Here is a 26910-nt window from a genome sequence, read left to right as displayed (position 1 = left end):
TTTATACTGATTACAATTATTGTCATGACGCTGGAATATTTCCTTCTAATTATTAAAATATGGAGCAGGACCTCAGGATTTCACTGTCTATTGCAAGGTTCCAATCAGAATGGACTATCAGTTATAGAAAGTGCAGAAATCCTGGACCTTCGCACATCACAGGGAATGGAATCTATTTGAATCACATGGCAAAATGTTGTAGCTGTCTCTTGTTGGAAAGCTTTAGCATTACACCTAGGAGATTGCCTCTTGGATCCTACACTAGGGCAGAATCAAAGACCCTGCTGAATTCTTTGTGTTTGAAATTATTTACATTATTTAAAAATTAACCAGAACGTAACTATTTCTAGCTGATATTTAAGAATTGAAAATCAGTTACATCTTCTACTGCCAGCAAAACCCTGCTCCAAGCTTCGTCAGCTGATAGAGGCTGAACGGGGAAGTAGCTTCCTTTGCCGAGGACATGCCAAATGACTTTGGAGGGCCAATGAGTTAATCCTTTGGTATGCTTCAGGTGGGTGTGTGTAGTTGGGGGTTTGGGGAGGGGTGGGGGAAAAAAAAAGAGGAGACAGAAGGCAGAGGAGAAAAAATTGGACTTGCAAAATTTAGCCCAGAGATACTTTTGTTTAGTTGCATAATTTTAATAACTTTTCACACAATTCACAATGGACACACACTTGGGGATTTTCATGACAGCATTTGACACCCTCATTAATAATATAATTTCATAGTTTAGTAAAGGAACAAAATGGTTTGAATAAAACGTGTTTCACCATATAATTGAGAAGGTACTTATTTTAAAAAAGAAACCCCCAAAAATTCTGAGCTATCTTTATTAAATGTGCATAATGTCTGTCTTTGGACTATAGTAATTCTGAGATATTTTGATGAAGGCAGTAGACTTCATATAAAACAATCTTCATTATAAACAGTCTTTATGCTGCAGATTGTATAAAAATCAATATCTTCAAGTCTTCAGGTATCATTACCTTTTTCCATTCTAAATAAACTTCCATTCCATAACCAGCACATATAAAGGGAAGGCAAAGTGGACTTCAGCTAATTTTAGCCAGAACCACATTATTATTGTAAATGGCAAAAATAGTATAGTGCATTTCTGTATCACATTTTTTTCCTCATTTTCCCTTTCCCTTTCCCTCTGCCAAACGCCATGGTCTTCATTTCTCTCACATGTTGCCGATTCTTCTTGAGCTTCTTCATTCCTCCCCGTTGCAGGAATTGCATTTTTTCTTTTCTCCTTCTTTCCTTAAGTATTTCAGCTTTGGTCTTAAGCTCTGAGCGTACTCCATGTTGCTGACTTGGTTTTCTTGAGAAAGACCGCGAGTTTCTTCTTCCACCTGCAAGATTGTACATTAGATTTTTGTAAATGGCAAAAGCTAAATCTGGTCCAGTGTCTGTGTGTGTGTTGGCATTTTTCTTCACGAGATGCTACTCTAAACCTACTTATCTGCTTGTTATCCACTGTCTATAAACATTGGTTTTATCAAGTCATCAGCTCCCTTTTGAACTATAAGCAACCTTCTCACAGGAGTACATAGCAAGGAAACTAACATTGGGTAAAGAATCTTTTGATGGTTGGTATCACGCAACAAAATAATAGCAAGATGACAGAAAACTGCAGGTGAACAGTGGCTTGCTCCTTGGCTCCCCGGGAGAAAAAACTTTCGATAAATGGAATATCACGTCCTTCTGAAGATATGACCTCTCTAATCTTTTGCATTAAATTGAAATTAAACCAAGTAATATAGTAATCAGTAAATTTTGATATTATTCCCTTAATACTTCTAACTATTTCTTTTTGTGGAAAGAACAGCCACAATTGTGATGCATCTAGAATCGCCGTGAATCCCAAAATATAAGTGGATCGTTGTTTTTAAAACAATTCAACAAACTTTCTTTTGTCCTTTAATTATCCCTTTATTCACATTACATCATTCTTAATTTTAAATACTAACTCCTTTGCTATATAATTTCCAATGTTATTTTAAGTCAGCGATCTGGCTGGTACTAACAAAAAAGTCTCAAGTATTGGATCAAAACTCTAAATGACTCATCTATTAACTGACTCTTATACATCTTGTCTTCATTGCTTACTTGGGTAGTCCATTCTTTAAATTCACCATACATTATGTTAATTAAGTGACCACTGTGCAGTCAGTGATCAACAGTGGCAGCCATGATTCAGCAGGATAATTTCCTTTAAATATCCAGCAACATTTTATGGCGTTTGTTGAAACTAAGGACCACCAGTCTTTTCTTCCAGTTAGGTGACTGCAACAAACTTTCCACCAAATACCAGATCAATAGCAGAGCTCTGTCCAAAACTGCGAACGTTTTGGATAGGGAAAAAGACTGCATGTGAAATACATTTTGTAAGATTACGGATTTATGCAGTTAGCTCTCCACTAATATTTGGCAGAGAAATAACGTCAGTGACTGAATGGATTGTTCAGTGTAACACCGAATTGCAAGCACATTTTGTTAATTATCCCCTTTAAAAAAATTATCTTACCATAGCCACTTTTCTTGCCCCTGTGATTACTATTCTCATTTTCAGCTTCGTCATCGGATACTCGTTCATCTATCTTATACTTCTTCTTCCATTCTTCATAACTAAATATTGCCAGTTATGGAAAATCATACATTTTGCAGTTAACTTATCACCATTTTCAAGATAAAGAAATGGCAAAATATAAAACAAAAATAAGTTTATCAAATATAAACAATGCCAGCTCTTTCTTCACCTACCTTGGGAAAGTTATTAATTTTTATTTTCAACGTTAATGATGTAAGTTTTTAACTATCCAAAACCATCATCTACATTTAATTAATTCAGTATATAGATTTGAATCATAAACAAAATAGCACAGGAAGTCATTCCAATTCATCCTACCGAGATGGGGCCATTCAATAACCTCTACCATTGTACTTCCTCTGTTAACTATATTCCATCCCCTTTCAAGTACATATCTAGTATTGAGTTCATTTCCTCTATCACCACTTCAGATCACTATTCTGTGTAAGAATGTTTCCTGAAATTATCTCTGATTCTTTTGCAATTACTTTAAAATCTTTGCCCAAAGGGTTCTAGTTGCCACTACAATTCCTCCAAATGGTTCTTCTCTCAAAACCAGTCAAGATTATCAACCACTCTGTCAAAGGCCAACAAGGCCCAAGTCCCAGCACCATAAATCTCTTCCCTTTCCTCTTTGAAAGATTCACCATTCTTTTGAAAAATTGATGTCAAGATTTCAGCTGGATCTAACTAGTATTTTATGAAAAGTCAGCATAACATCTTTCTTTATATACGATTATCCTATCATTAAAGCCAAGGCTTTATTTTTAAACGTGCTTCTCAAATTGGTCTGCCACCTTCAAATGTGTGTACATGTGCATCATGTATTTTTCCAGCAACTTTAACAAAGTAACAAGCACTCCCAGTGACTTTGTGGAGTATCAACCACCAAAGGCTGACCTTAAGTAAAAAAGCTGACATTTAACTAGGGACACACATCAAAGTTGCTGGTGAACGCAGCAGGCCAGGCAGCAACTCTAGGAAGAGGTGCAGTCGATGTTTCAGGCCGAGACCCTTTGTCAGGACTGGATGTAGGTTTTGAGTAATATCATCATAGAGTAATGAGAGGTCATAGGGTCATAGAAAAATGACCATCAAACATCCATTTATACTAATCCTATTCTCCCTACATTTTATCAACTCCCTAAACTCTACAATTCATCTAAACACTAGACGCTGTTTGCAGTGACCAATTAACCCAATAATCCAAAAGCTTTTGAACTGTGGAAGGAATTAGGAGCACCTGTAGGAAACAGAGATGGTGATGGAGAGAACATGCAATGTGCACTCAGACAGCTCCTGGGGTCAGGAATTAATGCCAGTGTCTGGCACTGTGAAGCAGCAGCTTTACTACAGTAGATTCAGATTAATTGGGCTATCGGGGCAGATGCCCAATTAATGCCCATTTGGGACAACTCAAAGTAAAAAAACTAATCGAAAAAATAGCCAGGATTCCCTTCATTTATTTGGGACACAATGCTGCTAATTGGGGCAGCAGACTGTTGCAGAACAGTTTCTAACCAGTGTATACATGGATGGGAGGTGTATGGAGGGATATGGTCCGTGTGCAGGTCAGTAGGACTAGGCAGAAAATGGTTTGGCACAGCCAAGAAGGGCCAAAGGGCCTGTTTCTGTGCTGTAGTTTCTATGGTTTCTAGTGTCAGACACATGCGCTTGTGTGGCTGTTAGGACACGACAACGTGCTTACAGCAAACTATTTTTAAGTAGCGTTAGCTGTGTGTGCTTGTCTTCAAAAAGCAGTGATTTTCGTCACTGATAGTTGGCAAGAAATAAACATTAAGACAATTCAGAACAGTTTTGTTCTCTGTGGTTTCAAGCATTCAGACCTGGAGATGTGAGAAATGCCCAGGAGTAAAAGTGAAACAATTTCACTACTTCAACAAGTTAGGAACTATGAAGAATTTGAAGGTACTGACAATCATCTCAAATGCCACAACAAAAATGAAGATTTTGAGGATGCAATCGTCGATAGCATTATACGAAGGCGATCCTTTATTTGCACAAGGTGTCTGCACTGATTTGGTTGATTTATAGAAAACCAAACGAACGCAGCAGCGTAAGGTACACTGGATGAATGCCTCCATCAATATCTTTAGGAACTAATACAGTTTTATAGTACTGTAGTAATGATAGTGTTATATAATTGGTTCTGTATTTCATTTAAATATGTAATTTGTTACTCAGTTAAACATTAGTTTGTCTTTTTTTTATATATATACCTTTTCAACTATTTACAAGAAACTTTGGCAAATTGGGGCAGCTGCACTTTAGTTTCTGCGAAGAAGAGATGTTTAATAAGTGAATTTTAGACTTGGAACGTTGTAAACTGAAGGCATGGCCACTGTTCGTCTAGGGTGCAGTGATTAAAACAGGAGTTGTTCACAAGGCCCAAACTGGTGTGCATTAGGGTACGGTAACATTTTACAGAGAAAAGAAGGGGTGGGGGGGGGGATAAGGCTTGTAACCAATGATCACAGTGGAGGGAAAGGAACATGTAAAAAGGTTACTGATATATGTAGGAGGGGTCTCAGAGAAGGCACATTCATCTTTTTCAAGGATAGGTGCTCAAAACTGCAATAACGAGTCTGATCAAATTTTGTACAACAAAACTACTTTCAGAATTCAGCGGAGTACAGTTTACCTTTCTTTATGTTGAGTTCAACACAATGTACAGCAATATCAAAGTATGTATACCATTTACAACCTTGCAATTCATCGTCTTGCAGGCAGCCACAAAGTAACAATAGAATTAACGAAAAACCTCACACCACATACAGTCAAGCATCGAATGTGCGAAGAAGAACTGTGCAAACAATAAAAAGGCTAACAAGCACAGAACATAAACTGCAGGTCACAGCCGCAGAGCCAGGTTCTGCGGGAACAGATTAAAGTCACTCCAATATGAGAAAAACAAAACGCAAATGAAAAGGATACATGTTCTTTTTATATGAAGCATTGATGTATTGTCCACTTTCAGTCTTTATTTTCTTATTTTGTTTGCCAGTGTCCCTGATAAATCGCTTTCTTTTGCGGTCCCTGCACAATTAAAAGAATGGAGATAAGATCAGCATTTAAAACCAACTGGAAATTCGAGACTTTACACTCAACGTCAGTAAGACCAAGGATTTGATTGTGGACTTCAGGAAGGGGAAAGTTAAGGTGAACACACACCATCCAGAGATCAAAAGTAGTTTCAAGTTCCTGGGTGTCAACATCTCCAAGGATCCAACATATTGAAGCAATTATAAAGAAGGTACAACAGTAGCTAGATTTCATTAGTAGAAGCTTGAGGAGAATTGGTATGTCACCAAAGGTACTCACAAATTTCTACAGATGTACTGTGGAAAGCAATTAACTGGTTGCATCACTGTCTGGTACGGAGGACTGACTGCACAGGATTGGATAAAGCTGCAGAAAATTGCAAGCACAGCCAGCTCCATCATGGACACTAACCTGCCCAGCATCCAGGACATCTTCAAAAGGCAATGCCGCAAAAAGATGGCATCCATCATTCAGGACCCTTATCACCCAGGACATGCCCTCTTATTGCTATCAATGAGGAAGTGCAGTGTTTCGTCACACATCTGACCTCGCAGATGATGGAGAGTTTAGGTGAGCCACTTAATGCTGGACACCCTTATTTTGACCTGTAAGTGCTTTGCCCAGCTAAGTTTCTGATCAATGCTGACCTCCAGAATACAGGTGATCGAGCTTCAGACACAGTAACGTCACCAGTGTCTAGCACAGTCAGAATCATTTGTGTTGTAGACCGGCAGTGCCTGACTATGTGTTACTTGTCTGCCCACGCCAGAATATTGCCCAACTCTTGCTACAGGTAGTTACAGTTAATTTTGTCCACAGAGGAATCATGAACAGAAATTGAAGTCTCATTTTTAGGCATATCATGGAAGGAAAGTCATTAATAAAGTGGATGAGAATGGTTGGGCCTAGTATATTGGTTTATTCTTGTCACATGTACCAAGGTACAGTGGAAAACTTGTCATGCATACTGTTCACACATTTCAACAGAGCATTGAGGCAGTGCAAGGTAAAACAGGAACTGAATGAAGAAAGTGCAGTGCAGGTAAAATACTGAACTGAGGACCTCCTGCATTAATTCCCTCGAGCAGAGATAACTAACATCCAGCAACCACAATCGTGTTCCGCTCGGCTCTGTCACCCCAGCCACCGGCACTTGGGTCACTCCATCAAATGCTGTTTGTGTCGAAGGCAGCTGCTGTGGAATTCAGGGCAACACTTACAGTACGCTGGAGGGAATCAGCAGGTCGGGTAGCATCAGTGGAAACAATGAGTCGATGTTTCGGGCTGGAACCCTTCGTCAGGACTGAAGAATGAAAGATGGGGAAGGATTTGAAGAATGCTTGTAGCTTCAGTTGAAAGACCAGTAATTTGAAAGACAAAGGGGTGGGGGAGGGGAAGCATCGCCATCATAGGCAGGAAAACAATGGGTAGTAGAAGAAGGAGGCGGAACCATGAGGGAGGTGACAGGCAGCTGGGGGAGGGGGCAGAGTGAAATAGGGACAGAGGAAGGGAGGGGGAGGGAATTACCGGAAGTTGGAGAATTCTACGTTCATACCAAGGGGCTGGAGACTACCTAGACAGTATATGAGGTGTTGCTCCTCCAACCTGAGTTTAGCCTCATCATGGCAGTAGAGGAGGCCATGTATGGACATATCTGAATGGGAACCGGAAGCAGAGTTGAAGTGGGTGGCTACCGGGAGATCCTGTCTGTCGTGGCGGACGGAGTGGAGGTGCTCGACAAAGCGGTCCCCCAATCTGCGTCGGGTTTCACCGATGTAGAGGAGGCCGCACCGGGAGCACCGAATGCAGTAGATGACCCCAACTGACTCACAAGTGAAGTGTTGTCTCACCTGGAAGGACTGTTTGGGGCCCTGAATGGTGGCAAGAGAGGAGGTGTAGAGACAGGTGTAGCACTTACACTTACAGGGATAGTGTGGGGTGGGAGATCCGTGGGGATGGACGTGCAGATAAGGGAGTCGCAGAGGGACCGATCCCAGCGGAAAGCAGAGAGGGGTGGAGAGGGAAAGATGTGTTTAGTGGTGGGGTCCTGTTGAAGGTAGCGGAAGTTGCGGAGGATAGTGTGCTGGATCTGGAGGCTGGTGGAGTGGTAGGTAAGGACAAGGGGAACTCTGTCCCTGTTGTGGTTGCGGGAGGATGGGGTGAGGGCTGAAGTGCGGGAAATGGAGGAGATGTGGGTGAGAGCATCATTGATGACGGTAGAAGGAAAACCACGATCCTTAAAGAAAGAGGACATTTGAGATGTCCTGGAACAGAAAGCCTCATCCTCGGAGCAGATGAACGGAAAGCCTCATCCTCAGAGCAGATGGTTCCGCCTCCTTCTTCTACTACCCATTGTTTTCCTGCCTATGACGTGATGCTTCCCCTCCCCCACCCCTTTGTCTTTCAAATTACTGGTCTTTCAAACGAACCTACAAGCATTCTTCAAATCCTACCCCCTCCTTCATTCTTCAGTCCTGATGAAGGGCTCCGGCCCGAAACGTCGATTCATCGTTTCCACTGATGCTGCCTGACCTGGTGAGTCCCTCCAGCGTACTGTAAGTGTTGCTTTGATCCCAGCATCTGCAGATTATTTTGTGCTGTGGAATTCAGCTTTTTTACAATGTTCTCAGCAAAGCCATGAGGTGGCCTACAGCTCAGTTGCCCTGACAGAATCCAGGAACATCACTTAGTTATGGGCAAGTTCCGAATGACACCTGTGCTGATGTCACCTTCCATTCCTCTGCTACACAAGTGAAAACAGACCTACGGTAATTAGCCAGACTGGGCGGTTTATTTTTATTTGGTGAGCGATAACAGGCCCTGCTGCCCAGTTACACCCATGTGACCAATTAACCAGTAACTCTTTGGAATATGGGAGGAAACTGAGAGCACCCGGAGGAAAACCACACAGTCACGGGGAGAACATTCAAACTCCTTACAGACGGAGGTGGAATTGAACCTAGGTCACTGGCACTGTAATAGAGTTACACAATCATGCCACCCCATACATGAACGCAGTTCCCAGTATTTATAACTATACCAGATCAGATAAGCCAGAGGCATGGGGAGATTTCAGCACCATAGCTGGAATGTCATTCTTCCCCCACCCACGTTCCCCATCACTCTTACTGTATTCATTGCTCTTCGGTTTTTCTTGGTATCACATGGACTAACTCGAACTGGCTGAAGTCGAGTTTCTCTGCAGGAAATGTGAGGAGGAGCTGAGACGGGTCATTCACACAGTTCATTTGAAGGCATTATGCAAAACAAGACAGGGTTATGGTTACAAGATTACATCACTTATAACTCTTACCATTTCAGCAATTGTTTCTGCTTTTTCATATCTTCTGTTTCATCCCCCATCAAGTCCAACACAGCACCAGATGCCTGCTGCTCAAAGGTGGTACCTTCCCCACTTAAGCTTAACCTGGGTTCAAGTGGGGAAAAAAAAAATTCTTGTTTAAATAAAGATCCTGTTCAACAGTGCACCGCACAACTGGAAAGATCAGTTAGAAAAGCAGAGTAATAAGGACTGAACATCATTATGGATTCTATTTCTAGATGGCAATATAGATTCCAGATTTTATAATTACCCAGATCATCTAATAGCCAAAATGGTGTATGCAATTATTTGCACACCGCCTTCCAATCAGCATACCTTCTGACTTTGACTGAAAATGAGAATTATTTGCCTCAAATGCTGTATGTATCAATATATTTCAGACCATGGCCTCCACTTGTGCCACGATGAGGCCACCCTCAGAGTGGAGGAGCAACACCTTATATTCCATCTGGGTAGCCTTCAACCCGATGGCATGAACATCAATTTCTCCTTCCGGTAGAAAGATTTTTCCCTCCCCTCTTCTTCTATTCTCCATTCTGGCCTCTTATCACCTGCCCTTCCCCTCTCCATGGGTCCCCTCCTCCCCTTTCTTCTATGGATGATTCTCCTCTCTTATCAGATTCCTTCTCCAGCCCTTTACCCTTCCTACCCACCTGGCTTCACCTACAATCTCCTAGCTATCCTCCTTCTCTCCCTACTTTTTATTCTGACATCTTCCCCCTTCCTTTCCAATCTTGAAGAAGGGTCTTCGCCTGAAACATTGACTGTTTATTCATTTCCACAGATGCTGCCTGGCCTGCTGAGTTCCTCCACCAGCATTTTGTGTGAGTTCCTTTGGACTTACAGCATCTGCAGACTTTCTCCCATTTATTCTTTCTCCTCAATTAGTCAACTGATTTACTAGTAGTAGCTATCTCTTTTTTGACCTGGCTGGTGGTGTAGTGGCATCTGTGTCGGACTTCAGGACGGAAGGTCCCGAGTTCGAATCCAGCCGGCTCTCCTGCACGCTTTCCATCCATGTTGGGTTTCGAGCTGATGATCTCTTTGGAAGCTCACCCAGCAGAAGGCAATGGCAAACCACTACTGTAACTTGCCTCGTACACGGTTCCCCACTTCATCAGACTGGCGTGGAGGGAAATCGTCCGCTAACCCCCGGAGAAACTCCGGATGCAACGTACCTTTCCTTTCCTATCTCTTGTGTAGGATCTAAAAGCACATCACTTAGTGATTTCTAAATGGAAATCAGCAATAAATGCAAAATGCTAAAAAACTCAACAGGTCAGGTGACATCTGTGATGGGAGACAATGGGAGATCTTCCATCAATATCTATGCAATTCCATCTTGAAATCAAATCTGTTTCCAAATTGCAGTGGAGATGAATTCCAGATCACAATTACCGGCTGCATAAGAGAGCTTATCTTTAGGTTTCTTGGCCGTCCCACCAGCGTATCTAGGAATCATCCCTTTAATTTCCCCCTCCATAAAGGAAACAATGTCAATTTTCCCACTATATCCATTCATGTCACTAATCCTCAGTATCATTTTACGAAATCTTTCTGCAGGTCTGTAGGTTCCACACAGCCCTCTCATTACAAGGCAAACAGAGTCTTACAGAGATTTAGAGCAACCTCCTTAATAAAGCCAGGATTTCAGAAGCTTTCTGAAAACTAATTCAGAACTCACCTTGCCAGCATCAAACATCTGTGCACATGAGCTCTATACCCACTTCCTTCTCTATTCATGAACGGTATGCTTTATATTATCTTGTTTTAATTCATATTCACCAAAGTATATCTCTTTAATAGTTATTCACATTATTTTTTTTCTACCATGTGGTTGCCTATTTGACCAACCACTATCCTACTTCCCACTTACTATACTTTTAAGCTTGTGTTATCAGCAAATTGTGAAACTGTGTTGTGTACGTTTAGGTCATCACAAGAAGCAGTGATTCAAATACTGACCCTCGAGGGGAACACTACTGTCTACTTGCCTTCAGCCTAGAAAGTAACTATTCACCATAGTTGTTTACTGTTCCCAGGATTATTTTAAATCATGCTGCCTCTTACACAGATGTGCCAATACACTTCCAAATATACATTGTGCACCATGTATTATTGGGAACAACACAGAAGAGCAAAGCTGCAAGGGAGCTGCAGGATTATACAGTAGTGATAATGTAAGACTTCAACTATTCCAGCTAAGTTCTAGAACCACAGGTAAAAGAGGCTTACACCTATTTACCCTCTTTCAGAATTGAAGTCCTTTGGTTGATAAGGAATGTAAAACTGATCATCCTTGCTGCACTCTTTCTTCTTTCTGGGCACGTGATCAGAGAGTTCTTTATTCTTTCTCTTCCTTCCCACAACTTCCGAGAACACGATCTGTCAGTGAGCAAGTAACGATTAATTAACAATGTTATTGAAAAAGGCAAAATCTGGAGGGTTAGGTATAGAGAATAGTTTCTGGTTTGGTACAAATTTAAAAGGCTTTTCTAAAACAAAAAAGATAAATCTCGTGAAAATCTACCAACATTTTATATCCAAACATTATAATGAAAATTACCATAAAACCATTAAAAAAAACCTTATTAGGTATCACACTTAAAAAGCATGTGTTGAAGTGTCAGCACTTTCTTTTTTCATGAAGACATTCAGCTGCACAAACTGCTTAAAAGAAACTGACCTCTTAACTATGAAGCTCCCAATAGGTCTAAAAACATGGTAATGTATATTTGATTGCTATTCCACCCCAACAAACACAAAAAAGATTCTAGTCACACTGTGAGAATGTAATTCATCCAGATCTTTCAGCAAATGCCAAAATGATTTTGGAAAACCAGCTACTATCATCATAGGACCAAATCCTGAGGGAAGAACAAATTCTCAGCCTTTGTAGTTAAAAGTGATTCACAGTCCAAGCAATTAATTACTCCTTCCATAACCAGTAAATGTGGCTCAAACCAGTAGATGCAGTGTAATATGGTTTTATGTCACTGCATTCAGAGTGTTCCCAGATTCATTCTTTGGTCTGTAAGAGGCAGTTGCTGTAGAACTAACTGACTGTGCAACCAAATACAAAAGTGTACTTTTACTTTTAACCAAAGACTCATTACTACCCAATGTTGTGTGAAGAAATACAAGTGGGTATATGGGCACAGCAGGCAAGGGCAACAATTACTGCCTATCCACAAGTGACCTTGCTGTATCACATAGGAGTGTCATCACTATGGGTCTGGAGTCATATACGTGTCAGACATCAAATTTACTTCACTAAAGTACCTTAGTAAACAGATGCACTATTAGTTTCACAGCTACCACTGTGATTCCAGTCTTACACATCAGATTAACACAGGAACTCAAACTCCCCTTGCAGCCAAGGTTGAAAATAAATGCTAATCCAAATCTTTACACCAAGCTTCCTCATTACTTGTCCCATAATTTAGAGCATGCTAACAGAATCCATTCTTTTGTTCTTCTTTTCAATTTAGACGAGAATAAATCACAAGTTGCATTTTACAGTTATCTCAAAAATGACCTCACCTCAATGTTGTCATCATCAGCCTCCTGCCCAGCAGAGGGATCCTTTGGGCTTGGCACGCTCCTGGAGGCACTTGTTTGCTTCTCTTCTTTCAACTTTTGAAACTTTTGGATTATGTGTTGCTGCTTATTTCGTGTCATCCTCATGATTTCACTTGCCGTGCTCTTGTTTGTAGGATTTATTTCAAAAATAGTCTGTAATAAGTTAGGTAGGAATTATTGTTTATAACTTAAAAGCACTCTCACAAAATGAGTTATGTTTACTTAAGTTCATTGAAAAGGTTTCCTTACGGATTTTGCTTTATAATTTTTGATATTGTCGATAACTTGCAGTCTTTGAAGTTCCGTATTTTCCAGGTTAGTACCTTAAAAAAGCAAAAAAACTTGAACTATAGGTACATCAAAAATAGTGCAACTAAATACTTAAAACACTAAAACTACCAATTCCTTTAAAAAAACATGCTTCACGATAAGTACTCTGCTGCTGTGAAAAGATGTAAAGCAGTAACCTTTTCTACATGAAGCTTAATTTTGTGGAAAGGCTCATGATGCAAAGGCTAAATTGAATTGTTCAGACAAGGAGCTCAGTTTTCCCCATTATTCCAGAGGCTTAAGTTCACAGACAGACCATGAATCTATTTTGTAACTTACTGACCCTCTGCCACCTTAACTTTGCAGTAATAGTCTGAACCTCTAGAGACCAAGACCCAGTTTCCATAATTTAGTTATTTTGAATGAAACATTCTCAAATATGATGAATTAGAAGCCAGATAACACTTTAAAAACAGGATTTAACTAAAGTACACAGCTGTGGGGATTAAATTGTGCTCAGCTCACAGTGGGAAGACAACATACTGATTTTGCAGTAGTCGGGATGGTTGTTAAAGTGCTGCTTTAACAACCATTCATTCATTATTTTTTAAATTACCATCTGTTCTTAAAACAATTGGTCTGTGAGAGACAGTTTCAGTACAATTGACTGTGCAACCAAAAATAAAAGTGCACTTTTATTTTTAATCAATGGCTCATTACTATTCAATGCTGTCTGAAGAAAAACAAGTGGATTAATGGGCACAGCAGGCAAGGGCAACAATTACTGCCTATCCCCAAGTGACCTTGCTGCATCACATTGTGATTTAAAGGAATTCTCTGTTATTTTTATGTTACTGGTTAGTTACAAAGAGAAAAAAAATCAGTTTGTTGGGATACTATAGAGACCATTTCATCGTGACATGTGTGATATACTCAAGGCAAACAGATTTAACTTACCAAATAAAGAATGAATGCCCAATGTCATGAAGTTCAATTCTCTAACTCTCTTTATTGACTCTGGAGAAGGAGGTGGTCTTGATTTCAGATACTGAATGTAAGCATTCTCTGACACTCTCTTCAGATTTTGAAGATCTAGTGAAGCTTTGTGATTTGCCATAAGTAATGATTCTTCATCATCTATAATACTCTGAGGGACTCTGCCATATATTCCATCTGTATCTGAATATGCCAAAACAAATTAAAAACAAGGTTGAGGGCAGAAGGTGACATAATATTACTGAGAGACTACCATGACATCAGCTGCATCTCCTATTACACAGAGGTACCTTCTCTTCAATTACTGCTGAGCTAACAATCATTGTTTTCCACTTTTTGATCAACATCAACACACTTATCAGAGGCTGTAAAAAAAAAGCTGGACCCAAAACCCTAACCCTAATGCAAAAGATTAAAAAAATTAAAGAATTCTCTCAAAGAAAATCAAACGAATATTCTAAATGTCTTATAATACAATTTAATCTAATTGGGACATCTTTCTTTGAACGAACACAGTTTAAAAAGAAGATTAAGTAAGTCTATAGTCCAAGTGTTACTTTCTCTAAAAACCTAAGCTGAAAACAATAAAGAAAAAAATTTGTGATAATTCACAAGAATTTTATTTAAAACGCATTGCACAAAGTAAAGTAGAAAAAGAGACATTGCCAAATGCTGATAACATAAATTTACCGTCGGAATTCTCGGTCTGGCCTGCAAATTTCAGAGGTCGTCCAAGGAACAAATGCAGATCATAAACATATGGAATTTCATCCAGAGATATTAATGAATAAGCAGTGCCACTTCTACCAGCTCTCGCTACTCGACCTAGTTCACAACACAATTTTACATGTCAGCTATTACTAAATAAACAACATTGTTTAGTCATCCAAAAGAACCTTCCAATTGGTTTGGAAACAAGTATACCATAATTAACAAAAACAGCAAAAGCTAGAAACAATCAGGCCAGGCTGCATCAGCAGAAAGTAAAACTGTTAACTTTCAAGACAAAGACAAGAGGTACCTCTATTTTACTTTGTTCAGATGCTGGCTGACCTGCTAAGGGTTTCTAGCATTTCTATTGTTTCAGATTTCCAGCATCTGCAGTGTATTTCCTCACACCTTTAAGTTAAGCATGCATCATTTACTGTAAAGTGATACAAGACAAAATATGTCCAATATTCTGTCCAGACTAATCAGTATAAAGATTGCATTTATGAAAATGAACAGAAAGCAGTTCGATGCTCATATACGATTTTACTCATTTAAGATATATTAAGCCCTCCCTCCCTGACATTTTCCATCAATTCTCTCAACTCTGAAAATGTCAATATTCTTACCGACTCTATGCAAGAAAAGTTTAGCTTTGGATGGGAAATTGTAGTTTATGACATTATCCAACATGGGAATATCGATACCACGAGCTGCAACATCAGTAACAATCATCACCATACATTTTCTATGGACAAATTTCCCAATGTTGATCTTTCTTGCTGTTTGATCCAGAGCACTATAGATGTATGAACAATCAATGCCCTGTCTGGTTATTAGCTGGTGGAAACAAAAAGAAATCAGTGTAAGTATGTGCAATTTCAGGAAAAAATCTTCACTTTTCATTTATAAAAACAAAACTTCGAAAACACACTATTTTATGAAGTACAATCTGTATGTCATATTCTACGTGCAACTGTTACGCGAACAGATGCCGAGGAAGCTGTCATTTTAGGCATTGTGAAGCAACTTCCAAACCACATCTGCTCAAAAGCGGCAATATTATTTAAAGTCCCAATCAGGTTCCTGACAGATTAAAGACAAGTCTTTCACGGGGACTATCTCACAGTATACTAACACTAACTTGTCAGTAGTATCTGTTTAATACTATAGTTGCTGTTGTTCCTTTCCGTGCCTTTGGGTACATCGGGTGGCAACCTTGCCGTTCCTTTAAGATTTATCTGATTTTTTACGAGGCTGAGTTGCTAGCTCGACACTGAACCCAGCACAGATAGAAAGCACGCAAGGAGCCGGCCAGATTCAGACCTGGGACCTCTCACCTTGAAGTCTGGTGCAGATGCCACTACACCACCAGCCGTATTTAACACTATACTACAATGAACTGCAGACAAGAGAAATCTCAATATAACCCTCCCCTCATCCTGTCGGCCATACTTGGCACTTATAGCATGCAGCAAATTCAGAAGGACTGAACACCTAATGTGGTCTTCACAAAGGTCAGCAAATGAAAATTACTAAATAACATCAAAATCCATGGCCAGGAAAACATTTCCCATATTATTTGTTCATTGCTACAGTGTATAATATTCGAGGGGTACTGCTTCAATAAGAAAACAGAACTTGTTACGAGAACACAAAAATCTACGAAATCGTGACACACCATGCATCCAAGAAAATAATGGACAACAACTCTGGTAATCTGAAACTGGATCTGAACCTACACATTATAACTGTAAAATCAGAACCTCTTCTCTGGTAATTTTTGACAAAGTCACCTTTAAATCTTATTTGGCTTTTGTATCCAGAGACTGTTTAAAAAAAGAGACAGGAATAGAATCACACTGAATAACATTTTTCATAAAATGAAAAGATGTCTGTTATTGCTTTGGCTAAGGATAGGACTTAGTTCAACAATCTTTGACCAACTTTGTATTTAATACAAACCTCTTTCAAGTATTCCACATGATGTTTGGTAGCTGCAAAAACAACTGTCTGTTCTTGAGGTTTTATAATATTTCTTAGCAAATAGAGCAGAACAGATGCTTTGTCATCAGACCTCACATGAAAAAATGCCAGCTGTAACAAATTGAACACAATGTTTAATGCATGTCCACAATGTTTTTTATAAACTTTAAAAGTATGCATCAGACCATTCAAAAGGTGATGCCTCAAAAAGGCAGCATCGAACATTAAGGACCCCACACCCAGGACATGCCCTCTTCTCAATGCCACCATTGGCCTGAAGACACACTCAGTTTCAAAACAGCTTCTTCCCTCCACCACTGGATTTCTGAATGGACGATGACCCACACACACAGATACACTGTATACATATTGTAATTTATAGTTTTTATTACCATGTCTTGCCATGTACTGCTGCCGCAAAACAATAAACTTCATGACATAGGCCGGTGATATTAAACCTGATTGCTAAATTTGGTAATTCTTAATCATCTAAAACACAGAATCAAAAAATTTATAAATTTAACACATCCAATACTGTAAGACTGTGCCCAAGCTAGTGTAGGTCTCCCTGTAACAATCTACTGAATTCTTAACTGGGAATGAAGAGAAATTAGTAATCATTTTACCATTAGCGCAATAATGAATTTTAGTCAAATGGAAGGAACCAATTATAAAGATGCAAGTTTTTCCATTAATGTATAATATACACACACACACACAACTGAAAATATTTAGTACCATGCAAGAAACATAAATATGTACTGCCTGATAGTATTTCTACTCATGATTAAATACACATTTATACTAACAATTATAAAATGATTCTTACCCGTAACTGATCATTCAGTTTAGTATCTACATCCAGTCGGATTAGTACTGGTTCCGTCAAACCTGCAACAAAGTGTTTTTAAAAAATTTCATTAAGTAGCTTTTAAAACCTTAAGAACTAAAAGCAGGTCACTTGATCTTAATCTACAAAAGCTGCCAGCAGTTCGCAATTTAACTACTGGTGTTAGGCATTCAAATTGCAGCACTCCCAGAGCTCTGAGCAGATCCATCAAATGCAGAAAACCAGAAACTACTGAGATTCAGAAAGCTAAATCTGTCAGTTTACTCAGAACCCAGTTTTGCTAACATTCTCCAACATTGCACCATTGAAGATTCTTCCTTTGATTCTGTCCTTACAAGAACAGAGAAGCAATAGATCAGGAGTCAAAAATATAAGTTGCTTTCCTTTAAAATTACTTTGCTTTAGAGTCAAAGAATACATAAGTAAGCCCTTCCATTCTTGAAGTTTAGGCCGACAAATCAGTGTCCATCGTTTAAAGTTTAATATTATTTTAAAATATTTTGGGTGCTGCAGTTAATTTTATTCTTAATAAGATTAACTTATTTTAAAAAGTTTGATCCATTTTAACTGTCCTCAACTGTCCTTGATATTAGCTCCTTCCATTTGATTTCAGCTTTACTGCAGCATTAAAGATCAATTTAATGACCTACAACCTACAAACAGGAAATGTTGAGAATTCGGAGATTATTACAAGCAACTTATAACAGCACTGACTGTCTTTCAGGTATGAATGGGACATGTTCTGAATGTCAGAGAAATTTAAAAAATTAAAGTAACACTTGCAGCTTTTACAGGAATAGCAAAACACATTTAAAAACTGTAAGTTGTACTGTTTAAGCTTTTAGATGCCCCCAATATTCAAAGACATTTAAATACGATTAAAATTGAGGCAGATGAGAAAAGACCCTGTTGCTGCTCAGACCACAGCTGGACTTCGGAATACCAAGAGTCTACGTGATTGATTCTTTGCGTTCAGACCTAGTACCTTGAACAAAAGCTGGTGATTCCAGGCAAGGCTGTCAATGCTTCATTTTTGAGGAGATTATTTTACAAATAAAAGGTGTACATTTAAAGTTCCAAAGCCTTGACCACTAGGTAAACTTTGACCTGCCAATTTGACATTTGCATCTTCAGCACAGGTGCATTGGCAGATTTTTGCAGAAAATAAAATTACTTAATTAGCTGAATAATCCAAGTAATTCAATGTATTTACATGAAACTTAATGGGAAACTCATTGGTAATCTTTTAAAATTTTATGAATAAAATTTTAACACTTCAAATGAGTAGCAAAAATATAATTCAAATTTTAGGTAAAATATCAAGGACAATTTTTCCATAGGTCCAGAAATATTTACTGAAAATGTAATAATATCATATTTAGACCACACTAAAAATATGGCCTCAGATAGTGCAAGTGAAGATATGTTAACATATCACCATTATAACAAACTATAATTGAATTGTTTGAAATGTTTTTGGAAGACATAAGGGAAATCAAATTTGGTAGTCATAATGATGAAAAACAGAAGCTATTTTTTATATATATATATATAGGAGAGACTCAACAGATCCAGCAGCATCTACGGAGAGGAATACAGTGTCAACGTATCAGGCTGAGACCCTTCATCAGGACTGGAAATGAGGGAAGAAGCAGCCAGGATAACAGACTGGGAGTAGTGAAAGGAGTACAAACTGGTAAGAGGTGATTTCAGGTTAGGGGGAAGGTATGTGGTGCGAGTTGGGGTATTAAGATGCTGGGGTGAGAGATGGAAGAGAGAAATGGCTGAAGGAGGAATCTGAGAGGAGAGGAGAGTAGACCATGGGAGGAAAGGAAAGAGGAGGGGCACCAGAGGGAAGTATTAGGCAGGTGAGAAGTGGTAAGAGGGAAGCCAAAATGGGGCATGGAAAAAGAGGGAAGGGAGAGGGGGAGAAATCAATGTTCATGCCATTAGGTTGGAGACTACACAGACGCAATATGGGGTGTTGCTTTTACACCTGAGAATGGCCTCATTGCAGCAGTAGAGGTGGCCATGGATCGGCATGTTAGGATGGAAATGAACAGTGGAATTAAAATGGTTGGCCACCGGGAAATCCTGCCTGTTGTAACCAGTCAGAATGCTCTCTAGCATATATCTTCAGGAATTTGCAAGAGTTTTTAGTGATAAATCGAATCTTCTCAAACTCCTCATGATGTAGATCTGCTGGCTGAACAAGATGCCTGCTTGTGGACTGCATGAATGTGTTGAGACCAGGATAGATTCTCCGACAGGAACTTCCTCTTTTCACTACTGCCCCCTCAATGAGGATTGGGGTGCGTTCTCCTGACTTCCCCTTCCTGAAGTTCACAATCAATTCTTTGGTATTGCTGTCATTGAGTGCAAGGTTATTGTTGCAAAACCAGTCATCCAGCCAATCTGTCTCACTCCTGTGCACCTCATCACCATCTGAGATTTTACAAACATCAGCGCATTTATAGATGGTACTTGAGCTGTCCTTTGCCACACTGTCGTGAATATACAGAGTAGAGCAGTGGGCTAAGCATGCATCCTTGAGGTACACCCGTGTTGATTGTCAGCAAGGAAGAGATACTATCATCGATCTGTAGTGACTGTGGTCTCCAGTCAGTAATGTAAAACCAATGCAGACAACATTAATGGCATTATAAACTACCATAGTTTTATAACACACTATGTTAGAAGTCATACCAGCACGTGCAAATTCCACTAACTGCTTGGGCAGTGTGGCTGAGAATAGTAGGGTTTGTCTGGATTCTGGCAACCTCTGAATAATCTCTTGTAACTGCTCTGCAAATCCCATTTCAAACAATCTGGAAGAAAAATGTTTATACAAAAACTTCAGTTGGTCACCAGCTGAAAGTGTAGTTTAATTCTCTTCTGGTTTACAGAAAGGACAAATCATTTTGACTTTGGTACATTTACACATAGGGTCATTTATCGATATCTGCATGTTAGTCAACTGAAAGGACAGTTATCACCTAATTGTGGTGCGTTAATAAAAACTTCCACTTTCTCAATTCCTGATTATGCCTGACTTATAGTAAATTGCGATGCACAGCAATACTTTCACCAGTATACCATTAGGGCAGATTCCCAGTTCTTTGTATTCTCCTCCATTTGCTGCTTCAGAGTGCTAATACAGAGTCATTTGTCCTAAAGTGGAAGCTGGCATCCAGGACAAAGCATCCTGCTATCACTCAGCACATATGTACACCCTGTCTGAATGCCCTACTGCCCACCCCCCTACTCACAGAAACGCTGTCATCCTGCTCTGGTCACCTTTTCATCTCTTTCACGTATTTATACCACTGTTTGTTTTATCGTAATAGTGCCAGTAGCATTATACTGTCCTACATAAACTTGCACCTCACACTTTATGTCAGCCTGTCAATCTTCAGGCCATGCCATTGACGAGACTTATGTTAATCTTATTTTGTGACTGTAAGTGCTGGATTGTAACTGACTCAATGTGCTGTGTGTGACAATACACTCTGTGTTTCGCACCTTGGCCTCGGAGGGATGCTGTTTTTTTTAGCTGTATACACGTGAATTTTTGAACATCCCACTTGCTAACTTGAACCACCACTGCGAAGATAAAACTGAGATGTAATCTCTGCACAGCATATCATTCATCAATAATATGTTAGAGGATAGAGCAGATGAGTGGGAACAACATCAAGCCCACTTCAGACCACCCTAATTAAACGGTACTGGGAGACTACCTGCTGCATCACATGATGCATGCCATCATGAGCTTATCAAGTACAACAAGAAATGGACAATAAAAGTTGGCTTTCCAGTTGCACTTAAAACCTAGAGAACGACTCACAAATACAACAGACGCAATTTTAGCTATTGAACAATACAATCCCTGTTTTATAAAAATGTTGTAATTTCAAGCAAAATAATGGCTTAGTGTCCCATTTCAATCCACAATCTAGACCAGGGTTCCCAACCTGTGGTCCTCGAACCCCTCACATAATGATATTGGTCCATGGCATTAAAAAGGTTGAGAACCCCTGATCTAGACTAATGTTTTGATTTACCAGATCTTTGCAGTACTAGCTGAGGAAGTTTGCAGATGTGAATCAAAGCCAACTTTGCCCCCTCAGGTTAGCATAGGAATTCTTAAGACAGCACTCAAAGGAAGTTTTTCCAACGTCTAAGCCAGTAATTATCCTTCAGTTTATATCTATAATGCAATCTGGTCATATACCGTAAATTCTGGTGTATAAGCCGAGAATTTGGCCCTAAATTTTGGGGGTCAGCTTTGGAAAAACGAATACACGGAAGACAGGTCATATTTACTGGCTGTTTTTGAGTCAGATACAAAAGATAATACAAACGCTTATGAAATCTACGCAAAAGATCTACAAAACACATTCTGTTTCTCAATTTACTTGTACACAGTGTTGTCGTCAAACGTTTAGAGCTTGAAACTCTCACCCTCATATTTCCCACTGGAGTGAATGACTGATTTCCAGACATCATCCATTTGTTCCATTGGCGACACATGAATTCTTTGAATGGTTTGTTTAAACTCACATCTATTGGCTGGAGCACGGACGTCAAACCACCAGGGACTACTGCAATGTCCGTATTTTCAGCTTTCAGTGCTGCTTTTGTCTCACCTGACAAGTGCGCTTTGAACATTTCCCAGACAAGTAGCAACTTTTCCTTCCTGAAATCTTCGGGACGTCGACGCCACACCTCTTTAACCCACTTCAAACAACCCGCTTCGCCCATCCAGCCGCATACTTGAACGTAAACAACACCACCCCGCGGGAATTTTTCTTTCTTTGGGAATGTTTTCCTCTTAAAAATCACCATCGGTGGTAGTTTGGTCCCATCAGCCATACAAGTTAACACGACAGTAAAATGTTGCTTCTTGTGTCCAGTTGTTTTGACAAGGACTGTTTTCTCCCCCTTCTGATTGAGAGCAGATAAGGATGTGCCTTTCGATGCTTGATTATAAACAATTGGAAGGCCGTAATCTTATTCTCAAAGTCGCCCGGCAACTTCTGAGCAATCTTTGTTTTTGTCTCAATATAGGATCACCTCTATTCATAAACCGGGTGCACCAACTTCGCGTAGCTTTGAAACTTTCGCTGGCCTCACGGTGTTTTTCGGCCCATTTCAACACTTAAACTCGAATCATTTCTCTGGTAACAATGTATCCAGACGACCGCTGGTGATTCACCCACTCAAAACTCTTTCTTCCAGTTCTGGCCACTGGCATGTTTTCCCGCGGTTTGCACATTTCGTCTTTGGCATTTCCCTCAGCGTGTCCTCTGCCTTTTTCCACTCTCTCGTTTCTCGTTTACACCAAACTTCTTAGCAGCTGCAGAATTATTCATTCCTTTAGCAAAATCAACAACCTTCAGCTTGAAGCCAGCATCATATCGCATTCCTTTTAATCTTTTGTACATGGTGGTCGCCAACTCAATACTGAGTACACGTACTGATCCCACCACCCCGTGTTATGTTTTAACGAGATTACGATGGGTGCTAAATGATTTCATGGGGGTTACATTTCAGAGGATTTTTTACCATTAGGAACCTAATGCAAAACTTCCCTCCCTGATTTATTTATTAAGAATTCGCTTATAACACTCTATAATGTGTAGGCCTATTTTCTTAGCACACACAAAATTTCCAGGTTCCAGATCCGGCAAAGCTGAGTACCGGCACGTGGGATCTTGTGATCTTTTCTGGTTAAATCAAAAACCTCTACAAAAGGGGTCAGCTTATACAAAAGTAACATGAAAAAGTCACTTTTTTTAACCTTGAAAATGAGGGGTCGGCTTACACTCCAGGTCGGCTTATACACCTGAATTTACGGTATCTCTTTGACTTTCATGAAGAACTTGGATGCAAATTATAAGAGTGATAACAATTCAAAATCACTTTATATGCTTTAGGATGTCCTGAAAAGCTTTTCTTAAGTTCTAGTTCTTTATTTTTTCTTTAAAACTTGCATTTTCACTATATAGTCCAAAATCAGGAGTAAACGTTAGCAAATACAATAAGTGTATCTTTATGAAGTTTACCTGTCAGCTTCATCAAAAACCACATATTCAACATTATGTAGTTTGAGGTTCATTTCCACTATCACATGCATTAATCGACCTGGTGTGCCAATTATACTGTAAAGAAAACATATAGAATACAAGTCAATTCAGTCCATGACTCTACTGAACAGTGTATATCATTAATATTCCTTCAACATTGGCATTTGCTGTCACCATCTAGTATGGAGGGGCTACAGCACAGGATCAGAAAAAGCCGCAGAAAACTGCAAACTCAGCAGGCTGCATCACAGGCACTAGCCTCCCTAATTGCAAGGATATCTTCAAAAGTCCATGCCTCAAAAAGGCAACATCCATCAGTAAGGACCCTCATCACCCAGGACATGACTTCTTCTCATTGCTACCATCAAGGAGATGGGGGCACAGGAGCGTGAAGACACACGTTTTAGGAACAGCTTGTTCCTTCCGCATCAGATTTCTGAATAGACAATGAACCCCAGTACACCATCTTACTCATTTCTTCCCCCCCCCTTTGCACCACTTATTTAATTATGTATTTTAAATTACACATACATACACACACATGCAGATATATACATACACACATATACATATATAGTAACTTGTAGTGTTTTTAAAATTATGTATTGCACTGTACTGCTGTTGCAAAACATTAAATTCCACAACAGATGCCAGTGATATTAAATCCAATTCTGATTCTGCATTTACTAATATACTACTTGGAAAAATTTATAATCTAACTATCTAGACATCAGAGACCCAAAGCTAAATAGTTTGTCAAATGAAATCCAAGGCAGCGTTGCAGTGCAGTTTTCACTTCAGGATCATTATATTCAATTACTAAAAATAAAGACTTCACTGTTCCACGCCTGGGGTGAAGTTTAGATGACATGCAAAGTCCGTATCAAAACATGATGTACTTAACTTCTAAACAATACATTTAGGAGATTTAAGAAACTTCATCAACTAACTAGATGTTTAAACTTGTACTTACATTCATAAAATAAGTTAGCTAAAAATCCACAGAGACTGGAAAGATACTACTCAAACAACTTAATGTATTTTCCATAATTTTATTTGCATATTATTCCTAAAGATCAAATTGTTTTGCCCAAAGTACTTTCTGATGCTAAATCAAAAGGAGTTGGCTTGTCACAAAGCAACCCCCTAACTCCCATTAGTGGAACACAAAAAGACTACCTCAAGTTTGTAATCCAATCACAAACAAGAGAAAATCTGCAGATGCTGGAAGTCCAAGCAACACACACAAAATGCTGGAGGAACTCAGCAGGCCAGGCAGCATCTATGGAAAAGAGTTGACAGTCCTGCTGAAGGGTCTTGGCCCGAAATGTCGGCCCAATAATGCTGCCTGGCCTGCTGAGTTCCTCCAGCATTTTGTGTGTTTTGCTCAAGTTTGTAAATATCCTTAGATTTTACTCTGTTCAGCCCCAATAAAATCATTCCTCATATTAGCCTATACCTTTGAACAATGATATTCCAACAATCAGAACACAATGATTAAATATAAATAACTACATCCAATAGAAGTGAAACTATCAACTGCACAAAACTATTCACAGCTTTTTCTACTTCCCTGTTTCCCTTCCACCACCCCCCAAGATACCACGGACAGCAAAATTAACTCTGTCTTTCCAATTGTATTCTCTTCCAACAGTAATGGGAAAACAAATATTTAAATGTAAAATAGACTGACATAAATGCTAAAAAAAAAAAGTTACAAGAACTGAGTGGATCAGACAGCATCTGTAAAAACAGAGGTCAATATTTCATGTTGAAACTCTGCGTCAATCCTGATGCAGGTTCTTAACCCTTTACCTCCACAAATGCTGCCTTACCCACTGAGTTCTTTCAGCTGTCTTTTTAAGTTTCAGATTACAGTATCTACAGCAGGGGTTCCCAAACTGTTTTAATGACCCCTATCATTAACCGAGGGGTCCGTAGTCCCCAGGTTGGGAACGCCTGATCTATAGACTCTTATATCTCCATATAACTACCCAATTCTTTGAAGAATAATTCTAAGAATAACAAAATTAAATAGGTTGTTTTACAAAAGGAATTTCAGTATGTGAACATTATCCTACAAAGTAATCTGAAACACCAGACGTTTTAGGAGATACACTTCACAGAATGTTTTTAAGAGGTAAAAAAAAACTTCATGAAGAAATTATCTTCAAAACTAATAATAAATCAGACTACATTAAGAAAATGTTAACTCACATATCCGGATTTTCATGAAGTGCTGCAAATTGATCTTCCATTCTAAAAATAAGTACAGTACCACACATTTCATTAAATATTTAGTGTTACTTGATTCAATTAAATTACACTACTAAAGACTACAGATTACCACTTGAAAACGTACTCACTTGTCTCCACCCAAGATTAATGCTGTTTTGAAGCCAGTAAACTTCCCAAGCTACAAAATCAAGTCATGAAGAAAATTATGTTCCGGACAGGTTTTTACTTAACTTCATTTGAAATTGTAAGGTATATTTATTCATTCTAGGAATAAAGCTTAATTTAACAAGAGGCGCTGATGAAAAATAACATTTAAATGATCAGTCCTAAACATACAACACATAGACCTCAAAGGCATTTGAACATTTTGTTCTTTTTTACTACTTTAATGGGATATGACATGACCTGCCTGGAAGGCACATAAACAAAGGTTCTTCACTGTACCTTGGTACATGCAACAATAATAATAAAGCAAACCATGTTTGCCTTTGTACTGATAGTAACTTGGACGTTGTTAATGCATCATAACACTCAAAACTTACACCACTTCTAAAGTACCCGCATACACAACCCAGAAACCTACAAGTTACCATTGATGATTTCCTAAGAAGAATTGCTTTTTAACTCCCACAAGGTTATTCAGCAGAATCATTGAACTATCCGAATGGCCTACTCCTGCACCTATTATCTATTGTCATTGCTGTAAAATATTACTGTTTACTGTATGAAGTATAATTGAATTTTTAATTGCACAGGAGATAATTAATGCTTATGAACCACTCAAAATTAACTTATTCTGCAGATAGTCAATCCTTAAATTTTTTAAAATAATCATCATCATTATATGCTGCATTGTATGACATGGGCGATCACGGTCTTTCCATGAACATGATTGTTCTTGGCAAATTTTTCTACAGAAGTGGTTTGCCATTGCCTTCTTCTGGGCAGTGTCTTTACATGAAGGGTGACCCCAGCCACTATCAATACTATTCAGAATTTGTCTGCTTGGCATCAGTGGTTGCATAACCAGAACTTCTGACACGCACCAGATGGTCATACAACCATCCACCACCTGCTCCCATTTTCATCAGAGCTTGGCTTTTACCTTAATTTCTTATGTATTTAGCAAGTGCAGAAAAAAAACACATTTAATCATTGAACTTTTTAAATTGTTGTTTTGCAATGAGAC

The 26910-nt window shown here is 39.1% G+C and overlaps 1 protein-coding gene across 1 annotated transcript in view; it reads right to left on the bottom strand.

The window, feature by feature from the left end:
• Nucleotides 1–527: 527 nt before the first annotated feature.
• ddx54 (DEAD (Asp-Glu-Ala-Asp) box polypeptide 54) overlaps nucleotides 528–26910 on the bottom strand; it is a 40394-nt gene continuing 14011 nt past the window's right edge. Inside the window, exons 5-20 of the mRNA XM_072247905.1 lie at nucleotides 25850–25899; nucleotides 25701–25742; nucleotides 23463–23558; nucleotides 20101–20222; nucleotides 17374–17435; nucleotides 16524–16655; nucleotides 15188–15398; nucleotides 14541–14675; nucleotides 13812–14033; nucleotides 12834–12907; nucleotides 12546–12737; nucleotides 11248–11387; nucleotides 8973–9086; nucleotides 5552–5653; nucleotides 2534–2634; nucleotides 528–1358 (exon numbers count right to left, since the gene is read on the bottom strand). Coding sequence (XP_072104006.1) covers nucleotides 1123–1358; nucleotides 2534–2634; nucleotides 5552–5653; nucleotides 8973–9086; nucleotides 11248–11387; nucleotides 12546–12737; nucleotides 12834–12907; nucleotides 13812–14033; nucleotides 14541–14675; nucleotides 15188–15398; nucleotides 16524–16655; nucleotides 17374–17435; nucleotides 20101–20222; nucleotides 23463–23558; nucleotides 25701–25742; nucleotides 25850–25899 — 2031 coding nt within the window. The 3' untranslated portion in view covers nucleotides 528–1122. The remainder of the gene's footprint in view (nucleotides 1359–2533; nucleotides 2635–5551; nucleotides 5654–8972; nucleotides 9087–11247; nucleotides 11388–12545; nucleotides 12738–12833; nucleotides 12908–13811; nucleotides 14034–14540; nucleotides 14676–15187; nucleotides 15399–16523; nucleotides 16656–17373; nucleotides 17436–20100; nucleotides 20223–23462; nucleotides 23559–25700; nucleotides 25743–25849; nucleotides 25900–26910) is intronic.

The sequence above is a fragment of the Mobula birostris genome, chromosome 31, assembly GCF_030028105.1.
Source record: "Mobula birostris isolate sMobBir1 chromosome 31, sMobBir1.hap1, whole genome shotgun sequence".
Taxonomy (NCBI): Eukaryota; Metazoa; Chordata; class Chondrichthyes; order Myliobatiformes; family Myliobatidae; genus Mobula; species Mobula birostris.
Note: the sequence above shows the minus strand (reverse complement) of the source record. Positions and strands in the feature narration are given on the sequence as shown.